This window comes from Gallinula chloropus (genome assembly GCF_964237585.1).
Source record: "Gallinula chloropus genome assembly, chromosome: 11".
NCBI classification, from domain to species: Eukaryota; Metazoa; Chordata; class Aves; order Gruiformes; family Rallidae; genus Gallinula; species Gallinula chloropus.
In genome coordinates, this window is record NC_140096.1 from 18,661,680 (window position 1) to 18,676,095 (window position 14,416).

Here is a 14,416-nt window from a genome sequence, read left to right on the forward strand (position 1 = left end):
TCTCAAGACTGAACAGCCCCAGCTCACTCAGCCTCTCCTCATAGGGGAGATGCTCCAGGCCCTTAATCATCTTCGTAGCCCTTCTTTGGACTCTCTCCAGGAGATCCCTGTCCTTTTTATACCAAGGAGCCCAGAACTGGACACAATACTCCAGGTGGGGCCTGACCAGGGCGGAGTAGAGGGGGAGGATCCCCTCCTTTGACCTGCTGGCTACACTCCTCTGGATGCACCCCAGGATCCCATTGGCTCTCTTAGCCACCAAGGCACACTGCTGGCTCATGGCCAACCAGTCTCCACTGAAGGTTTTATATCTCCTGTTAAATAGTTTTAGAAGTGTTACATTTTAAATATTACAGGGTTCACTGTTTTGGACCTTCTTGTGCATACAGCTCATTGGACAGTAATTTATGTCTTTGCTTGGTTTTCTTCAGCCTCTTTTTGCATTCAGCTATAAAGAGAAGTTTGCTGTTAATGGCTGGAAAGTGTATGATCCAATGGCAGAATATAAGAGGCAGGTAAGTTACAGAATTATTTGGTTGGTTCCCCCTCCTGCACCTGCCAGTTCTCCTAGAGCCATTTAAACAAGAAAAAAAATATTAAAAACCCCTCCAGTTTCAGCACTGGCTACATACAGGGACTGTCTAGATCTCATGTTTAGATAACAAATGCAAGCAGCTTGACTTTGAGAGTGTTGAGCATCTGCTAAAGTTGATGGAGATAACAGGTGCTGAGTGCCTGAGCAAATAGATCTGTCTTAACATGCATTTTTAAATCCATGTTTTTCCAAGTGCAGTTTCTAGAAAATATAGGTGTTATAAAAAATTGGTTTTGAATAAGCAGCACTGAACAGAAGAGTAACCATAGTTTGTCATTGTAAATCTACAGCTTCTCAGTTGCAGAAGTATTTTTATTTAATTATCTTTTATCATCTTATTTATTTTATTCTTCAGATTACTTTTTACCTGAGTGAGCAGGTTGTTTAAATGGTTATTTTGCGTATCAGTTTTAAAGATAATAAATAGGAAAGACTTTGTAGTGTGTTAGTGTATAGTTTTGTAAGAGGACCTGTAGTTTATAGCTTATTTAAAAGAAAAAATGTAGGCATGCTTAAAAAAAAAGGTAGAAGAAAAGTAGCATATAAAAATTTCCATCTTCCTGAACTCAAATGTTTAAAGTTCTAATCTGAAAAATCCAAAAATGTTTTGTTTCCATACAGGGCTTGCCCAACGAGAGTTGGAAAATATCCAAGATTAACAGCACCTATGAGCTTTGTGATACATATCCTGCTGTTCTTGTTGTGCCAACCAGTGTAAAGGATGATGACCTCTCAAAAGTGGCAGCATTTAGAGCGAAAGGCAGAGTTCCGGTGAGAGAAACTTTTACAAGGAGATAGAAATGCTCTACAAATTATAAGAAATTATCAGAGTTGTTCTAGGCTTTATTTTTAAATATTTTTTTTAAAAAAAAGGCTCCCTTCCTTAAAGGGGGAGAAAAAAGGGAAAATTAGGCTTGATGGTTTCCAAACCAAAGGGAGCAACCCAAACGTGAGTCTAATTGCTTGGATATTGCACTGTGTAATAAACCTTGTTTGGAGGTAACACTTCTAAGCCACAGTGGTTTCTGATGCTAACTCGTGCTAGCTTGTGGTCTTGGTCTGGTGTGGAATGTGTCACAGACGTAGTAGTTTTGCAGGTAGGAAAAGAACCCCTTTAAACATGATGGCAGTTTTCATGGATCTGCTGTGCAAGGCATTGTACAGGTCCACAGAATTCCACACAGAAGCAGTTTTTCTTCCTCCATTGTTGTTGGGTTTTTTTTCTAATTAGTAAGATGCAGTAGCAGGCTTAGTTTTTATTAGAAATAAAAGCGAAGATGTGTAGAATCTTTTTGTATTTCAAGCTCAGTTTTGGGATGGGCAGTGCTACCCTGCTCTCAGTAGGGCTTTGCATCAGCTTGTCCTGAAATCTGCGTTTGTTGATTTGCCAGGAAAGAATGCCAGGTAGGCAGTGTGATCATCTAATTGCACTCTGCCCTGCTGCTTGTACAGTAGTAAAGGAAAACAATTTTCTTTTATTCCAGGTGTTATCCTGGATTCATCCTGAGAGCCAAGCAACAATAACACGATGCAGCCAGCCATCGGTGGGCCCAAATGATAAGCGTTGCAAAGAAGATGAAAAATATTTGCAGACAATAATGGATGCCAACGCTCAGTCACACAAACTTATCATCTTTGATGCCAGACAGAATAGTGTTGCAGACACAAACAAGGTAGGTTGGGTGTCGTCACTGGCAGCCGTAGTTCTATTTTTATTACAAGGCTGAAGACATGAGCAACAGGTGAGGATGAGGAGAACTTGGTGTTGAAAAGATAAAAAAGAGGGCAGGGGAAGAAAGGTAAATTGTTTGTAGCATATTGGAAAGGCTGGCAGGGGTTGAAGGCAGCTTGAACATGTAGCTGACAAATGATGCAGTAAAACCCACAGAAGACCAAAGGTTTCAGTGGGAAAAAGGGGAAGGTGTATATATAGATGTGTTATCAAACGTAGCCTATTTCTTTCACCTAATAAAAGTAGCTCTACTGCTTCTTAGAAAAACAAAAGTAAATAATGTGGTTTTATTAGTACTAAAATAATCCTTTCTCTCATAAAATCCTGAAACCTGACCAAAATAGCACTCTCAACCGTATGCTGAAATCCTCTACATGTTCTTTTCTTCATCTGTTTTTACTTTTGGAATGACAGGCAAAAGGTGGAGGATATGAAAGTGAAAGTGCCTACCCAAATGCAGAGCTGGTCTTTCTGGAAATTCATAATATACACGTGATGAGAGAATCCCTGCGTAAACTGAAGGAAATAGTTTACCCTACTATTGATGAGACTCGGTGGTTATCCAACGTGGACTCCACGCATTGGCTGGAATATATAAGGGTAAAATACTTCTCATGTGAAAAATCCAGTTTCTTTCAAACCATCTTTTTAACTTGCATTTCTCAAGCTCTTACCAAAACCTTGATCGAAACACTTTCATTGGGATAGTCTTGTAAAATAATTTGTAAGCTGTGTCACCTAGAACATACAGCATTTTAATCGTTCCATAACAACTTTGGTTTTCCAGTTTTATGTACTGGTAAGTAATGAGTTAATTCCTGATAGCACAGGATCTTATTTAGTGTTGGACAATGTTTTCTTTTCTTGAGAGGGAATGTTTGTGAGCAGCCCAGGGTTATCCCTGCTTTTTGGAAGAATGCCCTGGGAACTTCAGATTATATTTGAATGACTGCCAAAAGGACTCGACTGTAGATTCTGCTGTCTTTCTCATCCTTCCTTCTTTCAATGCAGTGTCAGTGTTCATGTGTTGGGCACCTACGTTTTCCTGGGCTGTTTATAGTCAGTGCACTGCTGGGTTATAATCTGCTCCATTATTTAACATAATGTTAAAATAAATCACTACCATGCTCAGTTTTACAGTCCGTTTCACTAACCTGTGAAATGCTTTGAGCATAGATTATTTCATTACCACATTCACTCCCCTCTTTGTGATGAATATGGATGGAGTAGAGTTTGTTTTATTAGCAACTGGCTCAAATGTCACTCACACATAACATGTGTGGGATTGTTCATTAGTTTTACTCTTCTGTTGACTGGTGCTCACTAACCGCCGCGAGAGAACCAGTAGAGGGAGCAAACACTTAAATCAAGAATTAAACAAATTTAATGAGCTTTTGGGGACAGTTTTGTTTTCTTGTTATCTTGAAATTAGACTATTTCAAGCTGCTTTGGGAATCTTAGTATCTGGAAACCTTTTCTTACCAGCCTGGCCTTGAATACAGTAGTCTGTTTTGAAAAGTGGAGTTGCTGTGGCCAGTGGGCACCTTCCATTGCCATTCACTTCAGTGGAATTCCTGGATCTAGATAGTGTCAGGAGTGGACCTTCAAAGCACTGTTGCACAGATGACAATGGCATAGCAATTTGAAATTTCATTTAAATTATTTCAAAGAGGTGACACACTTGTAACATTCTTCATGAACCTGTCCCTTACGTGGTACTTCATGTTATTGTATTGACAGCAGAAACCACAGCCTGATTTCTTAAAAGCTGCCATTACTGTGTTAGCAGTGTTGATAGTATCTCCCTGTGCTTTTATCCAAGAGTTGCTTGCCTTCCTTGCCTGTTTCATTTGGCTTGTAATAGCAATTAACAAATCCCTATCTGTGCTTTAACGCTCCTTCTGTTTTCCGGGCTCAGAGATTGTGTCCCAGTTTAATGCAGTGCATTACTGGAAATTCGCTGGGCAACCACAGCACGTTGAACATTGTCCAGGGAGTGTCTGGAGGGGCACCAGTAGCATTCTGTGTGTGGGAAGACAGTAGTAACAACAGGAGTAGAGTCACTTGGTGCTTTTTGCACAACCAGGGTATTTCCTCATGCCCTCTGGGATATATTCTGTCTTTCAGAGTAGAACTTGGGTAATTAATTATTTTTAAGCCAATTCTCATTTTCTAAACCAATCCAAAGCCACTTATTCATTAGGACACCTACCTGAAATACTGTGATGGCTGGTAAGTTTTGTAACATCTATAAAGAATAACAGCAGTTTGTGGAGAAAGCTCTTTTCTAAAGGCTTTTGTGCGGAGTAGAATAAAATGCTTCACCTACTCCATGGATATTTGCTGAATTAATAGTAACTCTGTCTCCCAAGCTCTGCTTATTGCCTGTATCTGTTCTGTCCTTTTATTTTCAGCTGTACTCCTTCAGAGGCAGCTGTGTTCTCTTTAGAACAATTCAGAGCAAACTATTGCATACCTGTATGTCATATAGATTAGTTTTCTGCTTTTATTGAAGACCAGTCTGTTTTAATATTTGTAACTTTTTAGTGCAGTAGAGCTTTGTAACAGAAGTAATTGGCAATTAACTAGTTCAGACCACAAGCTCTGTTCTCCCATAGAAGCTTTTGTATTGCTTCCTGATATTAACATCCTGACAGCCTTCGGTTTTACCATAAAAGATACGGTCGATGAAAGATATAATCAATGAAAACTCTCTAAAGCATGGTTCTTGAAATAGCTTTGAAGACTGGTTTTGTGCACAGCTTGTCCAGTGGATGCTGTCTTTCCTTCTTCCCAGAGGATGTTTTTACATGCATGGGAAGGAAAAAATGCAAGTATTTTGCAAGATTCCATTTTCTAGTGTTGGAATGCAGAATAGGAATTTCTCCTGTGGTTTTATGTTACAGAGACAAATATTCACAGGAGAGAGATTATTCCAGTTTTTTTAAAAAATATGGAGAACCATAAGAGAACAAGTTGAGTTTTTTGGTGAGGGAGACGAATAACAACTTCACACAGGTGATCCCAGACCTGTGCCACCTCTCTCCTTTGCTCTCCAGCATGCTTCTGAATCCACACTATTAACAGTCTGCTCAGGGGCTGAATACAGTGTATATACATCATACACCAGCACATCAGCATGGGCTCCCAGCCAGGGGTTTCTGGGTTTGTTTGGGGTGGGGTTTGATTTAGGCTAGCTGGATAGTTTATCCTTTTCTCTAAATTTAGTACTTGAGAACTGAAAGCTGAGGAACAAAGAGTGGTTGGTTACTGTGAAAATGAACTTCCAAAACATTGAAACTTCAGCCTTTGGGTTAGGTTACAGTGCTTCTGTCTTGTTCATCGTGATACTGAATTTCAGATTTCATTTAGAGAAGGGATTCCCAGGTTCTTTTCCTATGTGCTACTAATGATAGAGGGCTGATAGGAAAACCCTCTTTGTCGACAGAGTGCAGACAGTTTTTATACCTCTAGGAATATGCACACCACCATTTGGAAATCTCTTAATTTAAAAGCAAAGTCATCCAGATAATGATGTAATTAATCCAAAATGTTAAAATATATTAACCTTAAGAATATGAAATTATAACTTTTTTTTAGTGTTTAATGTGCTTTGTTTATTTTTGTTTATTTCAGATGCTGCTTGCTGGAGCAGTAAGAATTGCAGATAAAATAGAATCTGGTAAAACATCTGTGGTGGTACATTGCAGCGATGGCTGGGATCGAACTGCACAGCTCACTGCCCTAGCTATGCTTATGCTGGACAGCTATTACAGAACTATCAAGGGGTTTGAAGTCCTTATAGAGAAAGAATGGATAAGTTTTGGACACCGATTCGCAATGGTGAGCTGGAAGCTTGTGTGCAGTTTGTTGCCTTCAAGGCTTTTATTTTGAATAGCATGTTTTCTCAGTGCTGCATTTTAATTACCATCTCCTGTGTCCTTTTAATGGTGTCAGTGTGCCAAAGAGTTGGGACTTCTTCATTGTAACAGGAAATCTGTATGTGATCTATACTACAAAGTAAATAAGAATGGTGTGGCTTGAACATATTGGTATAAAAATGGCTTTTTTTATGAGGAAGAGGTAATGTAAAACATTGCTTCATCTTTAACAATCATGAATGGAGAAACAAGGAAACAATTAAGGTGTCTAGAAGGTGAAATTGCTGTACCATTACTCTGATTTAAGGTTGGAGTATTTATTTAATGTGTGGGCTAGTGGGGAATTAGGACATAAATTATTATGACAATTTGTGGGCTCTGACTCTAAGATGGTTTAGGAGAAATGACATGTACTTATGGCAGGTGGATATGGAATAATTATTGTTTCAATGCAGTCTCAGTAAATACCTACCAGTTTGACCCACTGGTAAAAATACATGGCTGTACAGTGAAAGATGAGGAAACAGTTGGCACAGCTTTGTTGAGAAAGTGTCTTTCTGCTCTGCTCAACAGCAAAGGCATGTCCATAAGTGAACGCTGGGGTGCAGTTTTAGTAGCTGGAAAATACAGATTAACACATATGTTCACGATTGGAACATATTTGAGAGTTACTCAGCTTTGAAGTGTTGGTGCTGTAAATACAGGAGACAGAAGTTAAAAGTTTGTTTTGTCTTCCAGCGAGTAGGACATGGAGATGATGATCATGCTGATGCAGACAGGTCTCCCATCTTCCTCCAGTTCATTGACTGTGTGTGGCAAATGACAAAGCAGGTAAGATGTTTAAGAGTATATTTTTATGAGGTCTTGATCCTTATCTTGGAAATGTCATTTAGGTGGGAGAAGAGCTTCCTTTGCAGAGCAGTAGCATGTTTTCCTGAAGCTGGTTGTGCTTGTGTACATATAGGGAAACTTTTTTCTCTGAGGTACAAGGAGCTAAAGCAGACATACTGACTTGAAATCAAAATACTAAGAATCATTTTTGTTTTAAATAGGCTTTCACTTCTCCAGTTACATAAATGAGGGTCATTGATGAGATAAACCATTTGCTTTACATATTCACTGGTCGAGTAAATGTTCAAGTGAATTTATATTCTCCCTAAAAAACAGGAAAAATCCAGGTTGATTGTGAACAGAGAGGAGGAGAGGGTTCTGTGTATGTCTCAAACTTGAAATGTAATTTAATGTTGGCATCATTATGCATATGGGACAGCTTCTCTAACACAAGTTCTCTGATAAGTTTTCTTACTTCCAACACTGCTTTCACCTCTGGATCAGAGGACATCAGTGAAATAAATTATGTTTAAGATACAAAAACATTAACATTCTCCATTTTTTTTCTTAATATGTCAAATTACAGAGCAGCTTTACCTTTATTTTCCTTATTTGTATCTCCATGAGCATAAACTTAAGATTCCTCTAAGCCTTTTTATTGCTTTTCTTTAATAGGGTTACTGAAATAGGGTACCCGCATGAAGGCTTTTTCCAAGTAAATCAGAAGTGCTTGACTCCTTTTTTTCCCCACTCTTTTGCTTTTTTCTTTTCTTTTTTAACTTCTTGAAGCCTAGCATAGATCTCTGTTCTTATGGTAAAAGCTGTTATACTGAAGTCTGTATAATACATTATGTGTTCTGAAGAGAGGAGGGTAACAGTGTGGTTCCCTATGATGCTAGCGCTCCCACATCTCTTACCTTAATCTCCTTGTTCTGAACACTGTTCTCAAAAACTAACATCATAGTTTCCAAAACTTGTCTTCAAAACAGTCATCTTTGGTGCATTTTGAAAGTTCCCTGCTGTCATACTGGGCCTTTGGCCAGAGGCTCTTTCTGTGTATCTCTATTTGAGCATTAATGTGCTGTTTAGTATGGCTGGAGAAAATAAATGAAAAAATTCTGCCCCTCTCTCAGAGGGAAGCTAATAACAATGTCAGAGAGAAGCAGCTCTAAACACCTGGTAGGAACAAAAGTCCTCTGGGGAGATCCTTAATCGAGAATGGCCTCTTCTATTTTTGTGATCTCCCTTGCTGCCTCCTATTTCTTGCTATAAACAGTTTAGTTCCCTCTAGGTTGAAAAAAAAAAGACAGACAGGGAGTGGGGGGAATCTGTGAAGCATTTTGCCAATACCACATCTGTTCAAAACCTGGATACAGAAACTGTTCTGAAATTCATGAGCAGCAGTGGCATTGAAAAATCATTAATGTTACAGCAGAAAAGAAATCAAAAACTTCATACTTGGAGAGTTCTTGCCTGCTTTTATTGTTTAGGTGACTTTAACACCTAGAAGATCTGTGTGAAGGTTGTGATTACTGTGTCGTGGACCTTTGAAAACCAGGGTCCTGTGCTCTCCTTGTGCAAATCACTTGCTCATAAAACAGTGCTCATTTCGTGCTTTAGGATCATGGGAAACATATGGGAAACGTTCTGAAGCTCAAATAAGTGTCAATGACTGCGGGAGGGTGTAAGGGCTTGGGCATGGACTCAAAGCAAGCAAATTTTCTCTTTTGGGTTCTGTGAATGACATTCTTAAAGCAGTTGACTGAGTACAGTGAGAGAATCTCTAACTTCCCACCAAGACACAAATTTCCGGATAGCTTCAGACAATGAAACTTAATCCTTGACAGTCTTATATATTTTCCCTTGTGTTTTATGGTCTTCATGACATACAAATGCACTAATAGAGAACGTGAGAGAAGTTCATTGATACCAGATTTTAACAAAAAACATATGGCAAAGTGACTTCCCTCCTCTGTTAGTAAATTCTGGTGATTTTCAACAGCAGATGTCAAATTGGAAAGGCCACACGTGATCTCATGAGATACTGATGCCCTGTTCAAAATTAAACAAAACTGTAAAATTTGCATGTAGCATTGCAGCTCAAGTAATAGCTTTTTACCTTTCATGTGGAGTACATACATAGGAGGAGGGTTTGTTTAAAGTTAGTAGAAACTTGCATCCTGTTTGATACGACGTGTCACCTTTTGCCAGAGGCACCTTTCTCACTAGTTTCAGTAGCACACTCTGTTACGGTATCTTGTGTGCTGTTAACCTGGTTCAGTCCAGTTCCACAGTCATAGGAACTGCTCTGCAAAGTGTTTCCACGTTGGACGTTACTATAGTACAGAACAAGTTCATTGATTAAAAGCCAAGTTTATTTTGCATGTCTGAATCAGATGCCACTTGGCATCGTCAGGCTTTTAAACAAGAGAATTCTTTTAAATCCCTTCTTTACAACCCCCCCTCCAACAACTCCAGCAGCATCAAGTGGGAGATTTTAATGACCCATGTCTTCTCTTGCAATTAGTGGATTTGACAAGAAGTAAATTTTCATTTGGGGAATTTTTCCACCTGAATCTTCAAACAGACGCTAATGGGCTTGGAACTACAGAGGGGAGCGTTTTTAGGTCAGTGATTTTTCAGCAGCGGTAATAGAAGCTTTACAGCCTTGATACAACCACCCCAACAGTACAGCTCTTGTATCCAAAGACAGGGTTTCAATAAAGTGCTATCACTTATTAATAAATTAGTCGGAGTGCAACCACTGATGTATGGAATTTGGAATATGCTTCACTGGGTTGGAATAGCGGCCGTGTCGGCATCCATCTGATTAGTATGGACCCGTCACAACACGGAACCCTAATGTGACAAGGCTCATTAAGTGCTTTCAGTTAAAGAGATTCCCTTTAGGAGAGGCTTTGTCTTCAAAGTTATTTCCAAATATCATTTTGATCCTTTGCAAATTGTTTTTGCTCTCTGTATCTGATTGCTGCTTTGGGCTTGCATGCAGGAGATTGAGATCTGAGGCCGCTGAGTTTTCCCCTGGCTTGGTTTGGCACACCTGCTGATCGAGTTCTGTTCATACTTTTTAAAAATCATAGCTGTGTTGTTAACATCATCGTGTTGTAATTGAGTTTTGGCGTGATTTCCTACACAGAAGGAAGTGCTGTAGGTGATAACTTTTGTACATGACTGGAAAAGAGAATTTGATAGTCCTAAGTTCCTACATGTTTTATGAAAATGAGTGGCTACATGATTGAGAACAAGCAGGTGATTTGAGAGAGAAGGCCCAGTGCAAGCACGCCACCCTATTGAACTCTCCTCTAGCAGCCTCAGAAGGAGGACTCCCATTCATTTTGTGTGCCATGATATTGATAATTTCCTTACTCATAATTTTCAACTGAAGGTTGGTATAGTTTAGCATGAGGAGTGTTGGAAAGAGAATGTTTTTGCAATGTTTGACTTTAATTAATCTTTAAAAGAACGTTACTTAAAACCTAGATTTTTCTGGGCTTAATACAGGCATACCTATTGTGTGTTATTCAACTCTTTACTTTCAACATGAATAAACATTTGCCCTTCATAAATCACAGATGACACCGAAGAGGAATTTCTGGATCAGCTAGCTCATCTGCGGTCCCCGTTGCTGCCTTATCCCTCCCAGCTAGGCTTGTCGTCTTGTCTTCTTATTTAAAGCAGCTCTTGAGTCACTCGTGCCGAGGTGTTCAGTATTCCTCAGTGGCACAGAACACAAACCTGTCCATTGCTTTCTTCAGACCCGAAATACTGACTTGAGATTTCTCCATAGAGCAGGAAATTCTCCTTTATGAATCTCTAAGTTAGCCTTTTAGGCTTCTGTAAAGACTTACTGCTTTAGTGGGAATGAACAAAATTTGTTTCATTTGTCCTGAAAATGAGTCTTGGATTTTCTTTCATGATAATGAGCAAAATGCTACTTCTTAATTTTTCCTTTAGCTTTCTAATTTTTTTTTCCTCCTAAATGTTTATCATTCTGTATCTGTGTTTGAGACCCTTGTCATACTGAATGCAAAGTTATTTTGACACATCAAGCAGTTGCCATATGTAGTCCTATCATACGATTTGATTGAAGAAGGACCTTTTCCATCTGAATAGGTAGCGGCCCATGCAGTCTGCATTAATTTCTTCCTTTATGATTTTTAGAGCACTACAAATTAAGATAGATCTTAAACATTGTGAGGTTTTTTCAATTTTCTTTTTCCTGGAATGTGTCAGGTAACTTCTGCTTGTGAATAAAATACCTAGTGGTGCTCAGTGGAATAACAGTGCTTCATTTCAGATGTACACCGTTCACTTTCCAATAAAATAGAGGAGGGATTAAAGGCTTGTTGTATGTGGCTGATGGTAGACTCAAGGGGTGAAATGTAGGGAAGTAACTTACTTGGGTAGAAAGAGAAAGAAACATTTTAAATGAATGTTAAGCACACTGTAGGGGCAGTAGTATGTATTACCCAATTCATTGCATGTTAGAGTGGAAAATAAAATTCTTATTGTCCTGTAACAAGGGAAATAAAGCATATGTTGAAGACAGTTTGGGGTGGGTTAGGACAGAATACTGTTAGAGCTTCTTCAAATAGATTGCTTTCTGTCACCATTGTCACGTTAGCTGCTATTTCTATGCTTGTATTGTAGTATTCTTGTGTAATGAGTGTAAGGTTTGTCTCCGAGGAGGCTTTATAAAGAAGCACGTAGGAGAAATGTATTATCATAGTGTGAGCTACTGAAATTACTGAGTCTTCCCCAAAATAATCACTAAATAAGAAAAAAAAACCCTATCCTAATTTTTTGTTATTTCTTATCTCTGAGTTTCTTCCTTTTTCCTTTTTGTGCTGGTTAAAATAAAGTTTAAAGTAATTTTACCATTTTTTTAATTTCAGTTTCCTGCAGCCTTTGAGTTCAATGAGTTATTTTTGATCACCATTCTGGATCACCTTTACAGTTGTCTCTTTGGAACTTTCTTATGCAACTGTGAAAAAGAGAGATTGAAAGAGGTAAATAATTAGTATAATACACGTTGTTGATTTGATGTGAAAATGCTTAGAGCTCTGAGCTGTGTTTTTTGGATACATTTGTCATTTAGTCTTAAAAGGCAATGCAGACATGAACTTTCATGGTATGAGAAATATATACTGATGCCCTGCAATGAGGTGGCATGCACTTTACTTGAGCTATTATCTCTTCAGGTGCTTGAAGTTTTTAGAAAGTCCTCTTTCAGACATTTCTAACCAACATATACAATATGAATAGTCATTATAAAATTAAATTAGCATTTCTTTTGCTATTACCAAAGGAACTCCTCCAGATGCCTTTGCAGGTCACTTTAGGACATAACTAAATTGAACTTGCAGTTGAAGGTTATGGAAATTTAAAATACATAAATGGATAAACTTGGGACTTAATGAAATGCTTAGAGTTTGGGAAAAAAAAAGTTTGTGAATATACAAGTGCCCTTTTGCGTACTTTTGGCTTTGGTTTTTTTTTTTAAACTTCATGTTTTTTAAAGCAATTAACAACTCCTTGGCATATTTAGCTTTGCTGGTTTTTTGTCTTTTTTTTGGTTTTCTCTACGGCTTCTGTAGGAAAAAAAAAGAGTTCCATGTAAATACCACAAGATGGAGCTGAATAACATGTTCTCAGCAAATCCAGGGTTTCCAGACAGCTTGCCTTCATCAATGAATAGTCAGATGCAGTTCTCAATAAAGCAATGCAATTTAAGGCACAGCGGTAGTAGAAACACATGCTTTGCAGCACTGAAGGAGTGTAAAATTGCAAGATGAATCTGATGTAAGTTCAGATTTCCAATCTTTGATCTAACCATGATTATGCTGATTACGTTTAGGAATAATACAATTTTCAGAAGTGCAAATAGAGATAGAATAGGCATTCTAAACCATAGGAGCAAACAATGTGAGTGGGAGAATAATTACTTTTCACTGATACTGTTTTGAATCTTCCAGACTACATATCCCTTCACTGATTTTCTTCTCAAAGCTAATTTAATTGTTTTTCCAATCAGGAGCTAAGCACAAGGACTCTGTCACTGTGGTCCTATATAAACAGCCAGTTGGATGAGTTCACAAATCCTTTCTACGTAAACTATGAGAACCATGTCCTGTATCCTGTTGCCAGTCTGAACCATTTGGAACTGTGGGTGAACTACTATGTCAGGTGGAACCCAAGGATGCGGCCTCAGGTATGAGCTTTCCAGTCAGTAACTTTTATCTTGTAGTGAAGAGCAAGGAGGTTTTAAAATTTGTTATTTTTCATAGTGTTGAGTGCAGATCTGATTTCAACAGTGCTCATCTGTTGCATGTATTTCATCTGATGGGGTAAAAGGTGTTTTTTTCTTGAAGAAGATGCAGGATGTGTTCAAACTTGGTAAAATGATGTTGTCATTGGAGTCACCAGTAGAATGGGGAGGTACAGTATCACTTTAGTGGTTTGTGAAAGGTAACAGATTAAGGGTCTTTGTTGTCAGATTACTTTTGTAACAGTTCTGTAATACTTTGTAACACTTTTTAAAACTTTTATCCCCTTAACCTTCTTGTAGAGTGTAGTGTACCTTTGGTTTTAATGTTTTTGCCCTTTACCAACCATGGTATAAAATACAGCAACAGCTTCTGAAAGAATTGGACTGCACACTGACTCATTTTGTAGGTTCTCTAAACTTAGCATCACATAGATGCTTGCTTTCAATTGACCTTTACAGTTCCGACCTGGTGTGCTAAAGATTAAAAACTCCCTATACATGATCCTTGATCCATCCAGCGTTTGTTCTTGTAAGTAATGTCTGCTATTCAGATAAATCTCTAAATCTTGTCAGCCAAATACTCCATATGCTCTCTTGCTTGGAAATCTGAAGAAAGAACATTCAGTTTGTGTCGCAGCCATAATATATCTGAGGGTGCTACACCAGCTCTTTATTAAGGTAACATTCCCTAGCGTATTATGATTAATTACCTCTATTAGGTGACTGCTCAAAAGCTGGTTTCATCTTCTAACAGCTAGAATGAGACTTGAGTTTCAAATTTATTAGACACCCAGAAGTCAGAGGCTGCTGTAAAAGATGCTATTGCAAGGTAAGTTTCAAGGACAGCACACTGATAGAAGTACAGGCATCTGAGAAATACCCTTTAAGGTCCTGGAAAAGTCAGGATTGCTGTCTTTCTCACTGACATGTTTCCTCTGAGCTGCTTTGTTTCCCTTGTTCTATTTTGGTTGTTGTAGTCCTGTGACTGTTAGCTACCTTAGCATGTGTTAACTTGAAAGGTGGTGTATTTTATTATTTATGGTTTTAAAGTAAAATTGTCAACTGCATTTTAGCAAAATATCATCTTT

General features: G+C 38.4%; 1 protein-coding gene across 1 annotated transcript in view; it reads left to right on the forward strand.

Moving 5' to 3' along the window:
• The window catches only part of MTMR1 (myotubularin related protein 1), a gene marked incomplete at its 5' end in the record, with an annotated part of 40,598 nt that overhangs the window by 12,272 nt on the left and 13,910 nt on the right, over positions 1-14,416 (forward strand). The window contains 8 exons of the mRNA XM_084269220.1: positions 432-515; positions 1,217-1,366; positions 2,080-2,268; positions 2,742-2,927; positions 5,964-6,170; positions 6,947-7,039; positions 11,956-12,069; positions 13,095-13,271. Coding sequence (XP_084125346.1) covers positions 432-515; positions 1,217-1,366; positions 2,080-2,268; positions 2,742-2,927; positions 5,964-6,170; positions 6,947-7,039; positions 11,956-12,069; positions 13,095-13,271 — 1,200 coding nt within the window. The remainder of the gene's footprint in view (positions 1-431; positions 516-1,216; positions 1,367-2,079; positions 2,269-2,741; positions 2,928-5,963; positions 6,171-6,946; positions 7,040-11,955; positions 12,070-13,094; positions 13,272-14,416) is intronic.